Consider the following 21,751-nt stretch of genomic DNA (forward strand, 5'->3'; position numbering starts at 1 on the left):
TGGGGCTACCCCTGCTTTGCAGTGCTGGGCTGGGGCTGCTGTGAAAGCTACTGCTGGGCAGAGGCTGTGGAAAGCCACAGGAGGGGATTCAGGAGCTGCAGTGCTGGAGTTGAAGGTGGTGAAGTTTTGGCAGGGACAGGATGGAGCTGGTGTGGCTGTATCTGATGCTGATCCACGTGCAGCACGTTGCTGCCGTGACCTGGCTGTAAGTATGGTTTGTGCTTGGATTGTCTGGGTTGGAAAGCCACCTAGGGAGCTGCTGTCTCCAAAGAAAACAGGGTGAGAACAGGGTGGAAAAAGGAATCTGGGCCACCAAAAAGCAGAAGGGGCATCTCTGGGACCATGGAGGGAGAGAGATGATAAGGCTGAAGAGGGGCAGACCAGAATGCGCAGCAAGAATGCCCAATTCACAGACAACATGGCTACAGCCCCCTCTCCTGCCCCATTTCTGCTCTAAGATATGGCTAGAGAGGGTTAGTCCTGCAGAGGTGAGGCCCTGGCTCTAGCCCACCTGCAACTGAACCTCTGCCCTGCCCCACAGCTCCCTGGCCCAGCAGACTTCCCTGCAGGCAGTCCTCTGGGACTCCAGGGGCTGTGGTGGCCTGACGGGACTGGAGGAAGAACAGGTCTCCGTATGCCAGCAGCAGGTGGAAGCCATGGAGGCGGTGAAGCCATGGAGGCAGTGAAGTGAGGCGTGGATCTGGCTGTCCTTGAGTGCCAGCGCCAGTTTCACTGGAACTGCTCCACCCTGCAGGGGCTGTAGGTCTTTGGCAAGGCCACCATCCAAGGTCAGCGAGGGCAGGCTTGGCGTGGTGTCCCTCCAGTTTGCCCACTGTCCCCTCGACACATCGGCCCTTCCTGGGCTAGTGTTGCACCGGACCCATCCCCAGAGTGGCCAGTGCCTTCTTCCACATTAGCATTCTGGAGAAACGTCTTCCCATTTGACCAGATTTGCTTTTTGGACCCATTGGACCATCCTGGGTACCAGCTCTGGTAAATTTACCAGCAGACTGGTAAATTTCTCCCTGACCCTGCCACCCACCCTGCCCCAGAGCCATCTCACTTACTGACTCCCAGCCTTGGGAGCAGCCGCACTGGGTGAACTTCCTGACATATATTTCTCCCGAGCAGTCTCCATCTGAAGGCACCCTTCCTGCATGCAGTGACAGCCTCTTTTCCCACACTCTGCCCATCAGTGCCTTTGCCCTCTGCAGACTGGTGCTATTGCTTGTCCCACCGCAGGCACACGGGAGTCCCCTTACATCCAGCGCTGCTGGCACTGCTTTTGCTGTGAGCCGTGCCTGTAGCCGGGGGGAGCTGCACAGGGATCACATAATCTCCCATGATGCTGTGGCTGCGACCCCAGGGTCCGAGGAGTCAGCCCTGAAGGTGAAGGAAGAAGGGGGTGGCAGAGGGGAAGGTCCATGGGGGAGACAGGCCAGAAAAGAGACACTTTCATTCTCCACAGGTCTTTGGGAGATCCTCTCAGGGCTTCTCTTTCCTTGTCATAAGGCCACCTTCCCTCTGCAGTTTTTCCAGCTCTGATAACCTGTGTGTATGGGATTGCCTTCTCTCAGGCCTTTGTGGGCAGCCCTGAGAGGAGCTGTGGTGTCTCATCCAGCTGAGCGCTCATGGACCTGCACAACAATGAGGCTGGGGGGAGGTGAGGGCAGGAGCAAGGGCTGGGAGCCAGCCTGGCTGCAAGGGCTTCTCCCTGGCTCGGCACAGGTCAGTGCAGCCCCCAGACCTCAACAGGCACTTCAGGGCAGCCAGAGGAGTCTGCATCCTGCTGCCTTTCTTATCCAAACACTGCACTGATTACCCTGAGCTGGCTCCTGCCTGTGTGGAGGGGTGTCCCAGCCTTCCCTACTCAATTCTGTGCAGTCTCCTTTTCTGCACAGACCCCAGCTATGATTCAGAAAATAATTTACTCTGTTCTGTTCTGAAGGGCTTCCCTGCCCCTCCAGCATCTCTTCAATAAAGACAGACATCTGCAGGGGCCACAGTCAGATCTGGTCCCTTGAATGTCCTCCACCTCTGGCCTGATCTGTTCCCCTCCCCACAGCCCCACAGGCCAGAACAGCTCCCCATCCCTCTCTCTGCCTCAGGGATTTATCTTACAGACCCAAACCATCTTGTTTCCCACAGAGTGCATCTCCTTCTGTTCATATTGGCCTGGATTAAAAATACACTTTTGCCCTTTCCCTTCCCCTTCCCGCTCCTGATCTCCAGCCCCATGGGCAGATTGTTGAGGGAACAGCAGCACACTGGGGGTGCTGGGAACGGTGTCCCTGGTCAGGCTGGCAGCTGCCTCCTGCTCCACAGGCTCTCCGGGCCCTTCATGTGGCTCTCCTCCACATGAAGGTGGAGTGCAAGTGCCATGGCGTGTCGGGCTCTTGCCAGGTGCGAGCCTGCTGGAAGCTCCTGCCTCCCTTCAGCCACGTGGGCAACGTCCTGAAGGAAAAGCCTGAGGGGGCAGCAGAGGCTTTCCCAACACGGGTGGATTCCCCGCAGCTCGTGGTGCCCGGGAGCTCTCGCTTCAAGGCCTACACGGCTCACGGCCTGCTCTACCTGCGGGCCAGCCCGGACTTGTGCGAGCGGGACCCGGAGCACGGCACCCTCAGCACCTCGGGCCCACAGTGCGAGGGAACATGGCCGGCCAGGGACGGCTGCGAGCAGGGCCGGCCCGGCCGAGGTGCGGGAGCGCTGCAGCTGCAATTCCGCTGCTGCTGCCCCGTCAAGTGCAGGCAGGGCCGGCGGCCCGGGGAGGTGCCCCGGTGAGTCCCTCAGGGTCGATGCCCAGGGCTGCCATCAGCTGCCATCAGCTCCCCCCGCAGCCTCCCGCCAGCCGCCGTGGGCTGGTGTGGTTTGAATTATTTTTCCGGGTGGAGGGTTGGAGGACACAGGCCAAATAAACCACGAAACTTGGGGGAAAAACCCAGCCGAAGTGGAAAGCAAAGTGCACACAAAAGCTTCTTGCTCACATGCTGCGTTTGGGATCTGGGGAGTCCCTGTCTCTGGTCCCTCCCCCAGTCTCTGGACATGCCTTTTCCTTTGGCTGCAGAAATGTTTCCAGGAGGAGTTCCAGCAGCTGCCACAGTGAGGCTCCCCTCATTCAGTCTCATCTCAGTGCCAGGGAATGTTATGGAACGGGTTATCCTAAGTGCAATCACGCAGCACAGCCAGGGAATCGGCCCTAGCCTGGATGGGTTCATAAAAGGCAGGTCCTGCTTGGCCAAGCTGATCTCCTTTTATGACCAGGTGACCTGCCTAGGGATGAGGGAAAGGCTGTGCATGTTATCTTCTACCTGGACTTCAGTAAGCCTTTGACACCACTTCCCACAGCATTCTTCTGGAGAAGCTGGCAGCCCACGGCCATTCTTTGCTGGGCTAAAAACTGGCTGTGTGGCCGGGCCCAGAGAGTGGTGCTGGGTGGATTTACATCCAACTGGTCACCAGTGGGGTTCCCCAGGGCTCCATACTGGGGCCAGTCCCTGTGTAAAACCTTTATCAGTGGTATGGATGAGGGGATCGAGGGTAAGTTCCTGGATGACACCAGGGTGGGAGTGTTGCTGTGCTGGGGGGCAGGAAGGCTCTGCAGAGGATCTGTATAGGCTGGGTTGATGGGCTGGGGCCAATAGTGTGAGGTTCCATAAGGCCAAGTTCCAGGTTCTGCTTGTCAGTCAGAACAACCCCAGGCAGCAGCACAGGCTGGGACAGAGTGGCTAGGAAGCTGCCCAGAGGAAAAGGACCTGGGGGTGCTGGTGACAGCAGCTGAACATGAGCCAGCTGTGCTCAGGTGGCCAAAAAGGCCAATGGCACCTGGCCTGGATCAGCCATAGTGTGGCCAGGAGGACCAGGGCAGGGATTGTCCTCTTGTATTCTGCACTGGTGAGGCCACGCTTGGAGTGCTGTGTCCAGTTCTGGGCTCTTCACTGCCAGAAAGACACTGAGGTGTCTTTTGCACAATCTGCTCTGGAGTGTGTCCAGAGAAGGGCAACAAAGCCTGTGAAGGGTGTGGAATGGCAAAAAGAGCTGGGGTTGTTTAGCCTAGAGAAAATGAGGCTCAGGGGAGCCCAGATCACCCTCTATAATTCCCTGAAAGGAGGCTGCAGCCAGGTGGGAGTTGGTCTCTTCTCCCAGGAAACCAGTGATAGGACAAGAGGAAATAGCTCCAAGCTGCACCAGGGGAGGTTCAGGCAGATATTAGGAAAAAATTTCTTCATTGAAAGGGTGGTCAGGCATTGGAACAGGCTCCCCAGGGAAGTGGTGGGATCACCAGCCCTGGAAGTGTTCAAATAACAAGTGGTTGTGGCACTTTGTGATATGGTTTAGAGGGCATGGTGGTATTTGGTCATAGGCCTTGACTATGTTGAAGGTCTTTACAAACTTTAATCATTTTTGTGGTTGCTTCCTGGTGAGGCTTTGGAACCTCTCTTGCCACAGCTGCACCTCCTTTTCTCCCTCCCTGGCACTCAGCACCCGGTAGGTCATGTTACGGCTGCACTTCACACGAACCACCTGGAGAACCAAGGAGAGCCTGGGTTTGTAGGGCTGCTGCCACTGCCCTTCCTTCCCCAGGGAAAGACACCTCCGTGGTGGATGGCACCTGGAGGCTGGCATGATGAGGGCACCAGGGGGAAGGGGGGGGGGGGGGGACCAGCTGAACTGACAGCTGCACTGTGTGTTTGCTAGGATACAGGCCCGTCCTCTGTCCTGCTCTGGTGATTTGGGGTTTTGCTACTGCTTAGCAGATGGAGGAGATCCTGCCCTTCAGAGATATGAAGGGATATCATCTCTCACATCACCCGTGCAAATCCCACCCAGCAATGACACCCCAGTTGTGCTGGGCCACTGTTTGTCTCCCCACCTCCCCCAAGCACACCCCATTGTGTCCTCCTAGAAGGAAAAGCAGTGGGCCACTGAGGCCAGCAGGGGCTTGGGGCAGACTGTGGAGGGGCCAGCCATGGAGGAGAAGATTGTGCAAAAGGCAGCATAGCTGCTTCTCACCCTCTCGTTGTAGATGCTGTTCAGGAGGCACTGGTAGCTCTTGAACATGCAGAAGTTGGGGTGCTGAACCCCACTCGAGTCACAGATCTGGTGACAAGGGAATGGAGGTCAGAGAAAGAAGAGGAGAAGGAGGGATGGGAGCATCCACTGATGGTCACCCACCTTTCCTGAGCTATCCATGTCTGGGAAGGTTTCATACTCTGCCTTCAGCCAGAGGGTCACAGCAGGGTCGTTACAGCCATAGATGGCCATCCTGCTGCACCAGTACTCCATCCTCATCCCTCTCAGAAAGTTCATGTTGTCATCACTCAGGCTCTGTGAGGACATGGACTGCAAAGGGTGGGATAAAGTGAGCCATGCTTCTTTCTGCCCCTCCCCAGCTCGCAGTCCAGGAAGAGAGCAGCAGGAGGCAGAGCTGGCTTGGTACCTGGGCCTGAATGTAGCCGTGCTGGGCAGAGATCTCGGGGTTGATGTAGGGGGAGAAGGCGCCCGAGTCGCAGGGCACGCGGTTCAGGCTCTCGATGTTCTGGCACTGCTCCCTCTTCAGCGAGCAGAAGGCGCAGTCGGGGCACAGGTCCGTGTGGTGCCGCCCGAGGTTATCACACACCTGGGGAGTCAGGGGGGAAAAGGACACTGAGACCCTCACCACAGAGGAGGCTGAGGAATTCCCATGTTCCTGCCGCCCTGGCCAGCCAGGTCAGCTTCTCTCAGGAGGTGGCCTGTGCACAGTGGGAGCCAGAGGTGGACACTGGTGTCTTTACCGAGTCTCCGAACCCAAGGACTCTTTTTTCCATCTCCTTCCAGGCCGTGGTGATCATTGATGAGAGGCAATTTCCCTCCAGCACTGCGTAGCACAGGACCAGCACTGCCTCATCGTTCCGCAGGGCTAGAAGGCTGACAGAGAAAGGGAAGGAGGGAGTCATTCCTTGCCACAAGCTGAAGAGATGCATCTTTAGTTAGAAACTGAAAACAACCCCAAAACAAAGTAAAAAATCCCTTCCCAAAGAAACCTTGGGCTCTTGGCTAAACTGCACAGAAGAATGGGGCTCTCTGCAGGGTCTGCACGTGCCTGTGTGACACAGAGGCTGCAGGGGGGTTGCTGTGCATTTGGGGGCATGTGAGAGGCACTGGATGAGGGGCACAGCTCAAAGAGCTTTCCCAGGGCCCCTGCAGCAGCTGCTGCATAATTTCATCCATCTGAGTGCACAGTGAGGAGATGTTTGTTAGATGTCTGCTGGGTGTTGAACGTTGGGCAGCCCCACTTGGGTCTGGGGATGTCACATATTAAGCCTCCCTCCCAAGTATTTGACAGAAAGGGGGAAAAACTTGTTAACCATGAATTTACTGTTCATCCAAACTGACATGGGTAGCTAAAAGTAGAAAATATAAGGACAATGGGATCAGAGCAATGAGAATATTTGGCATCTCTTAGGAACAATGGAATTTGTAAACATGGTACAGAACTGTTAGCAGACAGGGATGGTTGGTTTCAATCATCATCAATGATGCAGAAGAGGTAAACATGCTCATTAGATATTTGCCTCTTGTGTCTGGAGACAAAGCCAGTGATAAATAAACAAACTTTGATCTGACAGAGAGTAAAGAAGAGCAGCAACTGCTTATATTAAAATGCTCTTAAAATGCATGCACGGGCTAACATGTGTGGACAAGTTTTCCTGAGAATATTTGAAACTTCATGGAGACCTGCAGATTAGCATTAAAAAAAATTAAGAAGAGGTAGAGAACGTGAAGGAAGGTCATGAAGACGAGATTTCCTAAGGCCTGGAAAAGTTTCACCTAGAGGTAGAAGGTAGGAAAGCATCCCTCAGATAAGCAAAGAAACCAGTGGGTTCCCACTCAGTCAGCCAGCCCTTCTACCGAGGAGGGCTTCAGCTGGAAAGCTCTCCTTGTCAGCAGGTGGAAGAGTGACTGGAATTTGGGGTAAGATCCATTCAAACCAAATGACTTTTGGTGACTGGAATCTGGAGCATGGTCCATTCAAACCAGAAGCAAACTACATCTTCCTGACACCAAGGGTGTTTAGCATGGGACCAGCTGATGGGTGCTTCCTCCACAGCTCAGAGACTTCAAAAAGATATCCCAAACTTCTATTAGGAGAGGAGCCTGTGGCTCAACCACATAGCACTGTTGTTTTCTTTGGGGCTCACCAGACATGACTTCATGTCCTGTGCTGAGCAGGGCAATTCCTAGACCTGAATGTTAAAAATGATGAGCTTCACAGAAAACTGAGTTGTGCCACACTGCCTAAGTTTACCAAGAAATTCTGCTGTGCTCTCTGTCACATTCTTTTCCACCTCTATCTCTGCTCTCCATCTCTGCTGTGAGGTTTTCTGGCCTCACAGTTGCAAATTTATGAGCTGATTTACCACCTCTGGGTGAGTATAACAGCACTGCTGCTGGTTCTCTCCTCTCGCTGACATGCTGCTGAGCTGTTTGTGGATGCACAGAGGTTTCACCATGCTTCAGGGAAAGGGATGGCTCTATCTCAAGTGAGTTCCTAATGCAAATCCCTCCCCAGATTAGCACCTCTGCATGTTATTGTCCTAACCACGGCCCTGGAAAAAGCCTAACAGGTACTGTGAGGCAAAGATCCAAAGGGAACGTGGAAAAAACCCAAAGCAGGATTAAGAAGAACCTGTGGGCCGAGATCAGTAGTTGATCCAAGGCAAAAGAGAGAACTTCAGGTAGCAGCTTATCATACTTGAGCATCTCAGGATGTGGAAGGACACGCAGAGCCTGCTTCAGTGGTATCTCTGAGGAGTGCTGGTGAGCAGCACCCGCCTCTCCCGCCGCGTAATGACAAGGATTTGGGCCATTAGCTTTCGGCTGCTGAGCCTGCCTGATACTGGCTGGCTGAGGTGCAGGGAGCACCTGAGGCGAGCAGAAAAGGAGATAAGGAGAGAACAGCAGCTTTCCAGCACCTGGTAAATTCTGATTTGGGGGGCTTGCTGCAGGAAACTAAAACCAGTTATGAAAAAGTCACTCTTAACAGCTTCAGAAAGAGAAAAAAGATCTTTGACTGCATGCCAGGCCTGGTTATGGGTGATGATAATTCAAAGAGAGGTTTTGTTCTTTTTTTTTTTCCTGGGGATGGTATTTTTAATGAAGGGTCTGGCCTTAAAATGAAAGCCTCTGGGGCTGAAGTAGATAAGCACCACAAGGACTGTTTGGAGGAGTACAGCAGCAGGAGGAGGAGGGGAGTCACCAGGAGTGTGTGTATCTCCCAATGCACACAAGTATCTCAAGGATGGGTGTCAAGAGGATGGTGTCAGACTTTCTTCAGTGGTTCCTGGCCACAGGATGAGAAGTGGCCATAAACTAAAACACAAAGAGTTCCACCTCAACATCAGGAAGAACTTCTTTATATTGAGGGTGACAGAACACTGGAACAGGCTGTCCAGGGAGGTGATGGAGTCTCCCTCTAAAGACAATCAAAACCCACCTGGACAGTGTCCTGTGTCACCTGCTCCAGGTCACCCTTCCTTGGCAAGGGGTTGGACAGAATGACCTCCAGCCCTAACAGTTCTGGGATTCTGAGAGGGCTCGGAGCAGCCTTGTTGAGAAGCTGGGCTCATGCGAACCACAGGTGAGCATCCACCTGTGAATACCAACAGAATAAGATCTGGATCCAGGACAGCTGTGGTGCTGAAAGGGATGCAGGGGTTGTAGCTGACAAATGACACAACACGGGAAGCTCTGGGGAAAAGGGCAAATGCAATTCTTCCTGCAAACAAAAAAGCAGAGAAGGGAGGCTGATGTCTTTCCATGTACCCAAATGCTGAATCCCATCACTGGGTAGTGCGCCCAGAGCTGGAACATGGTCCTGTTTCGAAGGGACACTGAAAGCTGCTGCAGAAAATGAGAGTTGCATGGGCTTTACAAGATAAGGGCTGCAGAGCTCTCTTTAGCTTGTTGCAAGACTGAATCACAGTTTAGAGGTAATTCTGAGGAGAGGAAATACTAGGAAATAAGGCAGAAAGCACAATAAGGACTAAAAATAACAAATAGGTGCCATAATTTTCATTTCCCCTTCCTGCGCAATGAATGATTCACTGCTACCAGAAAGACCACAGGAAAGTGCTGCAGATTCTTCTTGTGTTACTACCCCTGCCCTGTCCCCCTCTAAAGATCACAGCTGGCCTCATCAGGCACTCTGAAACTGCAATAGCGGCCAGAGCAGCTGCCACAAGCCACAGGGGATGGATAAGAAGGATGGATGTCCTGCTGGGCATAAGACCCTTGGGAAGACATGCAGCTCTGGGATCTGTGCTCATCACAGCCCTGCCCACCTTGTGTAAAACCAGACGCTTAATGGCACCTGTGCACAATGACCAGGCCCACCCAGCACTGCTCCCCTTGCTGGAATGGAAGTGCCTCCAGGCATTCTGCCCCTTTTTTAGGTCATGCTTTGAAGTCCCCGTGAGAGGAGGCGGGATGCTGCGAGCTGCAAAGCTGACAGGCAGGGTCTATCTCGCCTTTTTATCCTTCAGTGGGGCTTTAAGCCTTGCTTAGCATGATTGATGGGCTCGGCTGCCAGTCACAGACACACAGTTAGCATTAGTGGCTTTGAGAAGCTCTGCAGCAGAGCAGCGAGTGTCATCTGCCATCACAGCAGTCCCCCAGTAATCCCAACAGAGCTCAGTCACAGCAAGGCTCAGTTTCAGATGCAGGGAGAATGAAATCCTCAATGAAACACCATTTTGCCTGAGAGCACATACACCAGGAAAACTTTTTCCAGGCTGTGAAAGCCTCCTGTGATATTAGGAGGGAGGATGACACGTGTTAGAGGCTTGCAAGGAGACCGTTACGGCTTTAACAACACGATGCAGTTCAGCTTTACATGCAGAAGTGAATCTCTGGCTGCACTGAGGCAGTGGTGTGCAGCCTGCTCAAGAGAAACCACAGATGTGCAATGAGGCACGAAATCTGTGCACTTACAGGAACATCTCTGGCCTGCAAGAGCACGAAACCAAAATGACTTCTCCATGAAAACCACATCTAGACACCTTTTTTTTTTTCCTCTTAGTAAGCAAAATAATATTTGAATGTCATTCAAAGCAAATGGTCCTCAGCCACAAGGTACCAAAGGATCAAAAAGTGACTTTGAGTGAAAGCATAATATCCTTTTGCAGGTCTTTTCTCTGTCCCCAGCCCCAGGTACCTGAGGACAGAGGCAAACAGATCCTGGCAGACCAGCTGAGAAGAGCTCAATGTGCTCCATGAGCTCCTCACACATCTGTAGGCCAGAGGAGCTGAGGAGGGTGTGTGAAAGGGCTGCACATGTGAAAAGCTGGCCTGGGGCAGGGCCCTGTGCTGAACTGCCGTGGTGCTGCCTCCAAAACCAGAATGGGGAACCAGGAACACCCCAGGAAGAGCTGGGCACACATCCAGAGTGCACAGAATGGGGAACCAGGAGCACCCCAGGAAGAGCTGGGCACACATCCAGAGTGCACAGAATGGGGAACCAGGAACACCCCAGGAAGAGCTGGGCACGCATCCAGAGTGCACAGAGGTGCACGTGCTCCAGGAGAAGGAGCCCAGCACAGCTGCCGGCTGTTTCCTGGCCCAGGGCTGCTGAAGCTCCCTTGGGTGAGGACAGAGCACTCCTGGGAGGGCTTCTCAGGCCAGGCTGCTTTGAGAAACATCTGCTTTGCCTTGCACACCGAGAGGCAAGGAGCACAGTGAGACACATCCCAAGGACCTGTGTGTGCAAGGATGCTGTTTCTGCACATCACCCAGACTCCTGGGACACGTGTTTGGGGGAGGATGAGTGTAGAGGTGATTGCACAGTGCAGATGGCCACAATGGGGGGAAACAGGCATGGCACAAAGCCCTGCCTGCAGCTCAGGCCCAGACTAAACTCACTCTGCTCAGGATGCAAGGACAGTGCCATTTTCAGGCACTAACAGTGCTGGATCACCCTCTCCCTGCTCACTTTGTGCTGGAGCAAGGGGTGCCTGGGGGCTCCCCAGGAACATTCCTGCTCTGGATGTGACAGCTTGCTCCAGAACATTTGCCCACCCTCACCAGCTGCTCTGAGCAGGGACATGGATGCCCTGGGGCTGCTGCCTGGTGTGCAGGAGCACAGCCCTGCACGGGTGGTGTGAGGTACCCAGAAAGGACAGAGTGCCCCTCACCTGCCTCGGGGGGGAGTACCCTGCTCTGATGAGTATCCTGGGCCTGAGCTGGTGGAGTTCCAAGAGGAGGCCTTGTTGTCCAAGGAGGCATCCAAGGAGAGGGCCGAATGGATCAGCTGCCAGATGCTTTTTCTCAGGTTTTGTTCGTCGGGGGATTCCGTCCTGGAGGGTGAGGTGGCAGCCCAGAGGTTTGGTGTGTGCACGGTCCTGTTCCTCTGCCAGGGCGTGGGCACCTCTGGCGTGGCTGTGGGGGGCTTCATGGGCCACGGTTCCTGAGCTAACAGGGCAGGAGAGAACTTGAGAGGGTGTGCCGTGCTGTCCTGCAGCAGGGGCCCGGAGAGCCTGCTCCTGAGCGGGGACACAGAGGGATGGAGCGGCCCGGGGCGGCTTTGGAGGAGGGACAGAAAGCTGCAGGGGTGCCGAGCAGCCGCAGGAGCCCAGCAGGGCAGCGGGGCAGCCCCGCACAGCTCGGCAGCCGTACCTGGTGTGACAGGGGAGGCTCTGCTCTCCAGCGAGGGCTGCACCGGGCTGGAGGGCTCAACCGGGGAGGGGCTGGCGAGGGACTCGCTCGCACATGAGACTCGCTGCGTGCAGGGGAGAGGGGAAACACGACTCTCACCGGTTATCCTCCCTTCCTCCTCACCCTCCCGTTTGCCAGGAGATGCTCCCCCCAGCCGTGCCACAGCCCGCTCCTCACCTTGATGAAGAACTGCTGTTTGAGGCAGCGGTACTGGGCGAACTGGCAGAAGGTCTGGAACTCCGCCACCTCTGGAAACTGAGAGCAGACTGGCCCTAGAGACAGAGATGTGGGATGGAGGCAGGCCTGGGTGCAGCAGGAGATGGGGACCCTCTCATATGGCAGCTGGTGGGTGCAGGGAAAGTCCAAGCTGTGTGCCCTGAGGTGGAGATCACAGCCCTGGGCTGTTGGAGCTCCCATTCCAGGCACCACATCCCTTCTCCCTCTAGCCCCCTGAGGGTTCCCTTTGTCCTTCTGCCCTTTTTCACACAGGTATTTTCCCTATGACAGAGACACAAACTTCCTGTTTCCAGCATCTGATGCTTCTGTCGTTAGTCCTTGCTGAGTTTGAAAAAGAGAAAAAAGGCAAGTGGTGATATAATAGGTTAAAAAGATGACCAGATCGGGCCTGGGAGCACCAGAGAATCAGACAATGGTTTGGTTTGGAAGGGTCCTTATAGACCATCAAGTTCCAAGTTCCCTGCCATGGGCAAGGGACCCCTTCCACAGGACCAGGTTGCTCAAAGACCCATCCAGCCTGGTCTTGTTGGGTCAGGGATGGGGCTGCAACAGCTCCTCCAGGCAGATGGCTCCAGAGGAGACAAATTCCTCAGGGCAATATAATTTGACATTGATTCCAGCCTTGTAGGGGATGGAGGAGGGTCCACAGGGCCAGGATGCCTGTGCCTGTACACACATAAACTGCAGTCTTGACCAGCACTGCCAGCACACTGACCCCAGAGCTGCTGCTCTTGCAGCCATTGCAGGAAAGCCAAGGGTGTGCAGGAGAGCAGGAAACCCTGAAGAATTGGGTGGTTTTGTGCTCCCTCTGCTCTAGGAGTGCATGGCCTGTCTGGCACAGCCAGCCCTGTGAGAGCAGAGGAGTGCTGCTGAGAGGAAGGGCATTAGCAGTGAAATTGCTCCCCTGGTACTGCTTGTGCACCATCCTTCACCCTGTGCTCCCTTCTTGTGCTCAGCACACAGCTGCACCATCAAAAGCAGAATTTCAGACACACACCAGGATCCCAGCCCAGAAAAACACCCATCTTGTAGGGAAAACTCCAGAACCCCACCCCATGCCTTGTTCAAAGCACAGGGTATTGCAGGGAGCACTCCAGCTTGTTTAAAGCACAAGGTGACTGCCTCCCTCAGCAGCGCACCTGAACGGGCACAGCCAATGCTCATGGATATCTGGGTGTAGGCAGCACTGCCACAGCCCTGTGAGGACAACAGAGGCTAAACATGAGAGAATACACACTCTGCCACATCTGTTCCACCTCTCAGCCTGGCTGAAGCGTGCCAAAATACTCTCCAAACTGGGAAAAAAGGTAACACAAAGGGTAATAAATTCTGCTGGATAGGTGTGTGAGGCTGAGGGATGGGAGAAGAGAAGGTAAAGAGGGCAACCTGCAGAACTGTCCCATCTTCTGGCATTTTCAGATGCTTCTGTTCTGGAGAACTGAGTCTCTGCTGAAGGCAGCAGCAGTGGGAGTGTGGCTGGACATGACAAAGAGCAGTGCTGGGGAATTGGGCACCAAGAGGAGAGGAACCAGGGACAGAGCCTGGGTGCACAAAGCACCAGGGCACAGTGGATTGCAGGTGCCCAAAAGTGAGTGAGGAGCACAGGGCCCATCCCTGGGTCTGGTGATGTGGGGTGGGACTCGTTCCCCCAACACAGCTGCAGAAACCAGCAAGAAATAGTTGCCCTCAAGCTGCAGTCCAAATAAGCACAGTTGGCTGATCATTCAGCTCATTGACGTTCACATCTAAATATAAAGACATATTTTTTTATGAGAAAATTGCTCCTATTTTTTTTTCCTCTGAAGAAAAATACAACAGAAGTAGTCCCAAGTTTTTCAGCTGCACAGATATAATTATACCATTTAAATTCTCTGATGCAGGGGTGCAGGGAAAATATGACTGCAGAGATCTGAAGGGTGCTGTTGCTATGGTGCTTTCTGAACTGGGATGTTTCTTGGCTCCTGAAATGTTAAACACTTAAAAAGGCAGCTTATCATCTCAAGTTTTCTTAAAGACCTATGAGAGCCCACGAGCCAAGATTCTGCATTAACCCTCTGATGAAGCTGGGAGGAGCTGGTAGGAGATGAGGAGTTACACTGAGCTTGAGAAAACTGTGGCCACTTTCTCCTCCTGCCACCCCACCAACAGAGGTGGGCAGAAAGGAAGGGCCACCCAAGTGCCTGTGGCTCCCTTGGCTTTGCATGACCTGTGAAGAGAGGCTGGGACAGCTGTGCTTGCTCAGCTGGGTGAAGAGGAGCACTCACAGCAGCCCACAAGGGCTTGAAGGAAACCTACAGGAGGACAAACCCTTTTTGGTGGTGCCAGACAACACATGGAGCAGGGGGGAGGAACCATGAAATTCCTGCTTAGGAGGTTAGGGCTGGCCTTTGGGAAAAGGTGTTTTTCCTCCAGGAAAGTGGTACAGCACTGAAAGGGATGCTCAGAGCGGCCACAAACCCCGCTGTGCTCTGGTTCTGGAGCAGTTCTGTTCCAAGCTGCTCTTTGGGCCACAGAGCCCAAACCAGCCCATCCCATTCCCAGTGCCTTGCGGCATTTTGGGGCAGAGGAGCATCCAGGCCGCTCCAGCTGCGTCCGTGTGCTCCGGGGTGGGCGCTGCCCTTACCTTTGGGGATCTCTCCGTGGTTCTCGGCGCGGTCCAGGCGCAGGATGCTGGGGCTCAGGCAGCCGTACGCCTGCCGCAGCAGGCAGAACATGTTGGCCTGCCAGGGCGGGTGCAGCCTGGCGAAGAACTTCTCGTACTCCCGGTCCGACAGCGGGCTGCCCGGCACCGCCGGCACCGGCGCCGCCGCCGCGCCCGCCGCCAGGGCCAGCGCCGTGCCTGCGGGACAAACACACCGGGATGGGCTGGGATGGGATGGGATGGGATGGGATGGGCTGTCCTCGGTGGGGACAAGGGGGTGGAGGTGAAGGAGCAGCTGGCAGGTTGGCCGGCTCCTGCCCGCTGGCACAGAGTGCTGGGACAAGCACTGCAGATGCTGGCCTGAAGTCTGCCTCCATCAACCCTGCCTACGGGGTGCTGGGGTAACCGGCCCCCCCGGGAAAAGGGGGGGGGAAGAGTAAAAAGGAAGGAAAAAAACCCTAAAAGACTTTAAAAGTCAGATTTTATTGTGAGCTTGGTTTGGACGGGGTGGGGAGGGTTGTGTGGGGAAGTGTTTTTATTTTGGTTTCCTTTTTATGTGTATGTGTGTGTGTTTGCGGTTTTTTTTTTTTGTTTGTTTTTTTTTGTTTTGGTTTTTTGTTGTTGTTGTTTGTGTGTTGGGTTTTTTTTTTTGGGGGGGGGGGGTTGTTGATGTGCTTTTTTATTTCTCCCCTGAAAAGCCCCCGCCTGCAGAGGCACCCACAGCGGTGGTGGCTCCCCTGCCCTCTGTAGCACCACGCTAAGGGCACATCCCTGTGCAGGGGGACATCCCTCCATCTCCTCCCTCCCCTCTTCGCCTCCGGCTGGTCCCCCTCTCCTGCTGCCTCCGCACTGTGCTCTGTCCCCACCCCAGTTCCTGGAAGAGCCTCCAGAGCGGGCAGAGCTGGGGCGGGCATGGCCGGGGCCCGGGTGGGGCGGGCCTGTGAGGCAGCAGCAGATCGGGGGCTCGGAGGTGGCCCGGCAAGGGCGGTCACTTACTCAGCAGCCAGAGGAGCCACTTGGTGTGTGCCACACGCTTCAGCATCATGGAGCTGCTCGGCGGCCAGGCGGGATCACTCACCCCGCGCAGGGCAGGGCCGGGGGCTCCGAGCGCTCGGGTTCTGCCCTTGGCAACGGTGGAACCATTCCCGGGCCGCGGCACCGCAATCGGAACCGGACACCGGACCCGGGCAGCGCCGGGACTGGGGAGGGGCTGCGGGCGGCAGCCGGGCTCGGGGACGCGGCCACTCGCAGGGAGGGACACGCCAGGCTCGTGGGGACAGGGAGGAGCGGGAGCCAAGCTGGGAGCTTCTCCCTCTGTTTGGGGACACGGCGGCGGCTGGGAACGACCCGCAACAGAGTCTGGGGCCTGGCCAGGCTAACTTGAGGCTGAGGGCACCCCAAAAGTGGTCCCTAAATGGTACCTGTGCGGTACCTTAAACCCCAAATTGTTTTATGTGGGGGAAAGGAGGCAGCATCTGTTCCATCTGCAGGGCTTTGGGAAGCACCCCGTGCCTTCCCAGGAGTGTCCCAGCGCCAGCTTGTTCAGGGTATGGTGGGAAGCTGGCTTGATCTCTCCCAGTTTCTGAACTCCCGGGCAGTTCAGCTGGTCTCCCTCTGCTTCTGGCACAGGGGCCCTGAGCCCCTCTCTGTTCCCAGTAAAGCCTTCCCAGGAAAAAGCAGGAAGATTGCTGCCGGCAAAAAGGGTTTAGGCACCACCAGAGCCCCAAGGCCTGGCTCTGGGGCAGACTCACACCCCTACCCGTTTCCGAATGCCGGGACACCCGGAGCAGGGCACGGACCCCGCATCCCTGGGCTGGCCCCGCGGGTTGCGGAGCGGGGGCACCTCCTGCTCCCCGGGGAGAGAGAGACACGGCCGCAGCCGCACGGGTGAGCAGCGGGCAGCAAAACGCCGGGCACGGCAGCTCCGGGAAGTGCCGGCGTCAGCAGAAGACGGGCTGGCACCGCCTGCCACCCCTGCCACCCCTGTCACCCCTGCCACCCCTGCCAGCCCTGTCACCCTGTCACCCCTGTCACCCTGTCACCCCTGCCACCCCTGCCACCCCTGTCACCCCTGCCACCCCTGCCACCCTGCCACCCCTGTCACCCCTGCCACCCCTGTCACCTCTGCCACCCCTGCCACCCTGCCACCCCTGTCACCCCTGCCACCCCTGTCACCCCTGCCACCCCTGCCACCCTGCCACCCCGGCTGTGCGGAGCGGCTCCGGCGGGGCCGAGGAGGAGCTGCGGGCAGAGCGGGCAGAGTTTACAGCCGCCCTGCGGGGCTGGCACACCGCCTGCCCTGCCCTGTGACCATTCGAGATAGCAGGGTGACAGCTCACATCACTTTTATGCAGTCTGGTAAAGAGGCGTGTGCGATCAGCGGGGCCTGGCAGGAGACGAGCTGGGGTTTGCTCTGAGGTGTCTTGTTGGAAAGCAGCGTTTCTGAGAGCCTTGAAGCCTGACCATTTATAAACAGCACTCTGAATTTTGAATGTTTTTGCAGCTCTTTAGAAAAGCAATGATCAGGAGAGTTTTTCCAGCTAGATCTTGCTACCCATATTAAAACAGGCAACACTGCTGGAGATTGCATATTTTTGGCAGTTCCTAGTGTCCCATTACTTAGCTTGAGACATATTCTTATTAGCTGATTTTAGACAATTGCAGGGCCTTCAGCTCCCTAGCTCTGTTAATCACCTCCACTTCTCTGCAATGAAACAGCCAAGGCTGAGCTCTGTCACCCTGTTTGAGAAAGAAGTTCAGTGCTGACCTCAGTGACAGATGGTAATGTGGGACTAAGGAAAGCACACTGATGGGGCATGTCACAGAATCATAGAATCATAGAATGGTGTGGGTTGGAAGGGACCTTAAAGATCATCCCATTCCAACCCCCGTGCCATGGGCATGGACACCTCCCACTAGAACAGGTTACTCAGGGCTCCATCCAGCCTGGCCATGAACAGTGCCAGGGATGGGGCACCCAAAACTTGTCTGGGCAATGCCACACAGTGTTATTGATGTCTGACAGGTCCTAGTTACGCTGCCTGTGTCCTCATGTGCCAGCAAGACATTTATTTTCTTAAGAACAGGAAAGAAGAATGAATGCAAAAGAAGGGGGGCCTGCCAAAGGAATGTCCCTTGGCTGCTGCTCTGGTAGCAGTGCCTGTGGGGAGCTGCTGTTTATTTGGAAAGCTGGGCACAGATGTGAGGAATGTTGGCTACCCAGCACTTCTCATGCACTGTGGCACATCCTGGACTTGGTTCAGGTTGTCAGAATCCTTCAGAAAACTCCAAGCCCACAAGTGGACTCCGTAGAAGTCAGTGAGCCTCTGGCATGCGCCCAGCAGGGCTGGGAGGCTGCGGGAGCAGGAGGCACCGCTGTGCTGCTGGATGAGGTGTGTGCCAGCTGGCTGTGGGCACCTGCACTTCACATCTTTGCAAAACCAAAGTCATCTCTGGGGGAGGGAGCAGGAGGGGAGGAGCAGCAGCACCTTGTACCCGATACATCAATGCTGCAGGCTGAGGGAAGTCTACTCCCCACTGCTGCATCGAGCAATTACAGCTGTCAGCAATGCGGGGGTGATGCCAATTGCAGCATTTTCTGATTTCTGAGGGCTCACTTGGCACCTTCAGGGCTGTGCCCTCAGTGATGCATTGCAAGCTGTGTGATTTTTGCAGTGGAGCAGATTTGCACCCTTGTTTTCAGGGCTGCCACACAGCAGAGTTTCCTGCAGCGGTGTTCCTGTGCCAGCTGGGACCGGGCGGGCTGGGGGACACAGATGTCACCCCCAGGCCCACGGAGGGCCTGAGACAGCACAGGGAGCTGGAACAGCGGGACAAGAACTCCCTGGAGGGGTGTTTTCCATGTTGCTATCCAGCTGCATGTCAGCCCTGAGCTTTGTAAGAGCCTGTCTGGCTTGTGAGGGACCCCCCCCCTTCAGCAGAGGAGCTCCTCTTCCTTGTTGTTGTCTCAAATACAAAATGTTTCTCAGCATTTTCCGTGCTGCATGTTCCACCACAAGCACCAGCAGCACTACAATGACTGAAAACCTCTTGGAAACTCCAGGACTGTGGCTCACAGGCCTTGTGTCAGCACAGTGAGTTAAAATGGGGGTTTGGGGCAGGGAGCAATGTCTGGCCAGCTCAAAACCACACAAAGATGGAGGCCACAAAGATCAGCTGCGAGTTCCAGTGGCTTGTCAAGCAGCATCCCCAGAAAGCATGTGTCTTAAATAGCTTGAAATGTGAGCAGAGATGATAGAAGAATGCTCCCAAAGCCAGCTGGATGTGAATGTGTGCTGCTAGAAGTTGACCAGCAGGCTGCTTGGGGAGGAGGCCATGAGCAGCTCTGCTCGTGTGGGTGTTGGGGTGGTCCAGGACAGAGCCCCAAGACACGCCAGGTTGTGCATTCCGTGCAGTGTGTGCATTCCGAGGAAGGTGTGATCCCTCCATTCCCTGAAACACACACCTAAATGAGCGGGGAGAGAAGGGGACACTCACTCTGTTCACAGGAGAGTCCTGAGGAGCCTCTCAGCAGAGGGGACAGCCCTGCCCAGAGGCCCCAGAGCCATCACAGAGCAGACAAGCAGAGCCCCTTCCCCTTCAGCACAAACTCTTCCAAACACTGCTCCAAGATCCCAGTGCTGGGCACCTTCACCCTGTGGAAGGGCTGCAGGTACAGCCCATGCAGAGCAGGGCTCAGATGCCCATCTGCACAGATGAAAGCACTTGGGAGCGGTCTGATTCAAACCAAAATTCTCTAAATTGCTGACTTTATTCGCAGGTTAAATCATCTTCATTCTGCATTTGTGCTTTATTTTGGTGGGTTTACTGTCATTGGCTGAGAGCTATGAGAATATGTTGATAAATATAGACTTTACATTAAAATTGGCACTCTTTTTAACCTGGTAGATATGTTAATCTATTCCCATTTGTACAAGCACCACACAGTTATAACGTGCATTAATTCAAATACTTAATTTACATTTTATTTTGTTAGGAAATAGTGAATGAAGCATTTTTTACTTGACATTTAGAAAATGGAATATTTAATTGATTGCAAAAACAGCATTTAAAAATGGTTTCTTGAATTATTAATACAAACTAAAATGGAGTGGATACATAAAAGCCTGCTTGAACAAACTGCTGTAGCCTTTTTAGGCAGGTTTGTTTCATGCAAGAACAACCTGATCCAACCACAATCTTATCCCTAATGTGAGCAGAGGCTTGGAGTACAAAACTCCAGAGAGGCTTCTTCCCTCCTCAGTCTTTCTGTGGTGAGTAAATGGGCTCTTCCAGTGACTGCATCATTCAGGCTTTCAGAAGGAGAAAATGCCAAGGTCTCACAAGGTTCTTTTCCTTGCTTGTTGTCAATGTGTAAAAAATAATCCCTTTGCTACTCCCAGATGGGGTTTCAGTTTTGAGTGAGTTGTTTCTTCAGTGGCAGCAACCCAGCCCACTGAAACTAAATGGCACACCTGCAAAAACAGACCGAAGGGGACACCTTGCTGAACGTTTCTGTCACACCAAGATGTAGGAGCTCAGTGTTTGTCACAGCTTTGCCTGCCCTTAAGCCTTGGGCACAAACGTGTTTTTCTAAAACTAACACTCCTAGTTTCTTTTATGTATTCAGGAAAATAAACATAAATTAGCATACATTAATCAAGATGTTTGACTATTTTTATAAATGAAATTCATTTTATTAGATAAAAACAGCTTTATTTCTTCTGATACTGTAACTAATAGGAAGCAGAGTTGGAGAAACTTCCTTCAGTTGTCTTTGGAAAGAAAGGTAGGACATTTAATTTCCTTCTTTTAGTCTTTAACTCTTTCAGTGCTGCAGTCTCCCTTGTCTAAAGCCAGATCTTTAGAGCAGATGTTGCCACTGAGGCTCTCAATGCCTTCACACTGGCAGGGAGGAAGCAGAGCTGTGGTTGATGATAGAAAGCAGAACAGCTCAGAAATTTTCAAACCAGGCATGTCTGGGAGGAGATGGGCTTATTTTCAGTCTGTAAGAGCAAGCTGTCTCTTGGGAATGGCTTCCACTGCCAGCTTGAGACCTCTGGGCTGATTTGGGCAACATTTGAATTGAATATATGTGATGGTGAGAGAGTGTCCCCCACACAGCTCTGGGCGGTGGTTGGGTGAGTAATACCTGAAGAGTGCTTGAAGAAAGGCTGGGTGTTGCTGAGCTGGGGCTGAGTTTATCCACAGGCAGGAGAGGAAGGTGGCCCTGCTGGTGGGAGGTGACAGTCGTGGCTGGGATGGCTCCCGTGCCATGGCCATGGTGGTGGCAGAGCCTGAGGAACGGCAGCCTGAGGAGCACGTCTGCTCCTTGGAAAGGGGAATACTTTGCTGAACATCCTCGTCAGCACATTTGCCCAGCTACTCAGGAAAGATGCCCACAGATGGGGCAATCAAACTGGGCAAGATAAATTGGTCCTTTGTGTGCAGGACCAATTATTATTAATAAATGGGCTTAACAAGGCTGCAAAATTCTTCCCTCTTGTCACGCTCCGTGGCTCCAGCCTCCTGAAACTCAGACTTGACTCCACTCATCAACTAGGATATTTCCAATCACTCTAAAAGGGCAATTTCTCCAGCACCATTTTAGAAAGTGTTTATGTTGCACTGACAGCTGTTCCAGGAAATCTGCAAGCTAGCCAGTTCTGCAACAGAGTTCATGATTACTTTAACTGAGTATATCCCTGCTTTAAGCACTTAAGTTCTTGGAGAAGTAAACTTCTCAGATCCCATTACCACTACAGTGATCCAGGTAAATATTAACAAGGATCTTTTAAAAAAAATCAAGTAATTTTTGACAGATTTTTTTGGCTACTTCCTATCGATCTGATTTTATTTTGTTGACCTGGATTTCTTGTTTGTTTTAGAGAGAAGCAATTTACTTCCCTGCTGTTCCAGTATTTCAGATCTGGACTGCTGTGGCAGCCTTCTTGACATCATTAAGGACCAAAAAAGGGCTGGCTCTTTTCCAGCCTCATAGGTTTTCCTCAGCAGTCCCAAGTCCGACAGAGATCAACCCACAGATGCCTCCAGGTGGCTTTCACAGGACGACAAACATCATTTATTGAGGACTGATGATCAAAAAAATCTTTGCCCCAAGAGGTGCCATTTAAAATCCATCTTTACTGTTTGCCTAGGAAGCACACCATCTCCATATGACACCAG

At 53.9% G+C, this 21,751-nt stretch overlaps 1 protein-coding gene and 1 pseudogene across 1 annotated transcript; one reads left to right on the forward strand and one right to left on the reverse strand.

The window, feature by feature from the left end:
• The first annotated feature begins 140 nt into the window (after positions 1–140).
• On the forward strand, positions 141–2,781 carry LOC131572385 (protein Wnt-4-like; annotated as a pseudogene).
• A 1,614-nt stretch (positions 2,782–4,395) lies between these two features.
• Positions 4,396–14,943, reverse strand: ACRBP (acrosin binding protein). Its single transcript, XM_058825557.1, is given in 10 exon segments — positions 4,396–4,521; positions 5,011–5,097; positions 5,173–5,340; positions 5,438–5,617; positions 5,772–5,904; positions 11,169–11,445; positions 11,650–11,752; positions 11,866–11,960; positions 14,549–14,892; positions 14,894–14,943. Coding segments are annotated over 10 exon segments (1,563 nt in total).
• Positions 14,944–21,751: the final 6,808 nt, after the last annotated feature.

Source organism: Ammospiza caudacuta, chromosome 2 (genome assembly GCF_027887145.1).
Source record: "Ammospiza caudacuta isolate bAmmCau1 chromosome 2, bAmmCau1.pri, whole genome shotgun sequence".
NCBI lineage: Eukaryota > Metazoa > Chordata > Aves > Passeriformes > Passerellidae > Ammospiza > Ammospiza caudacuta.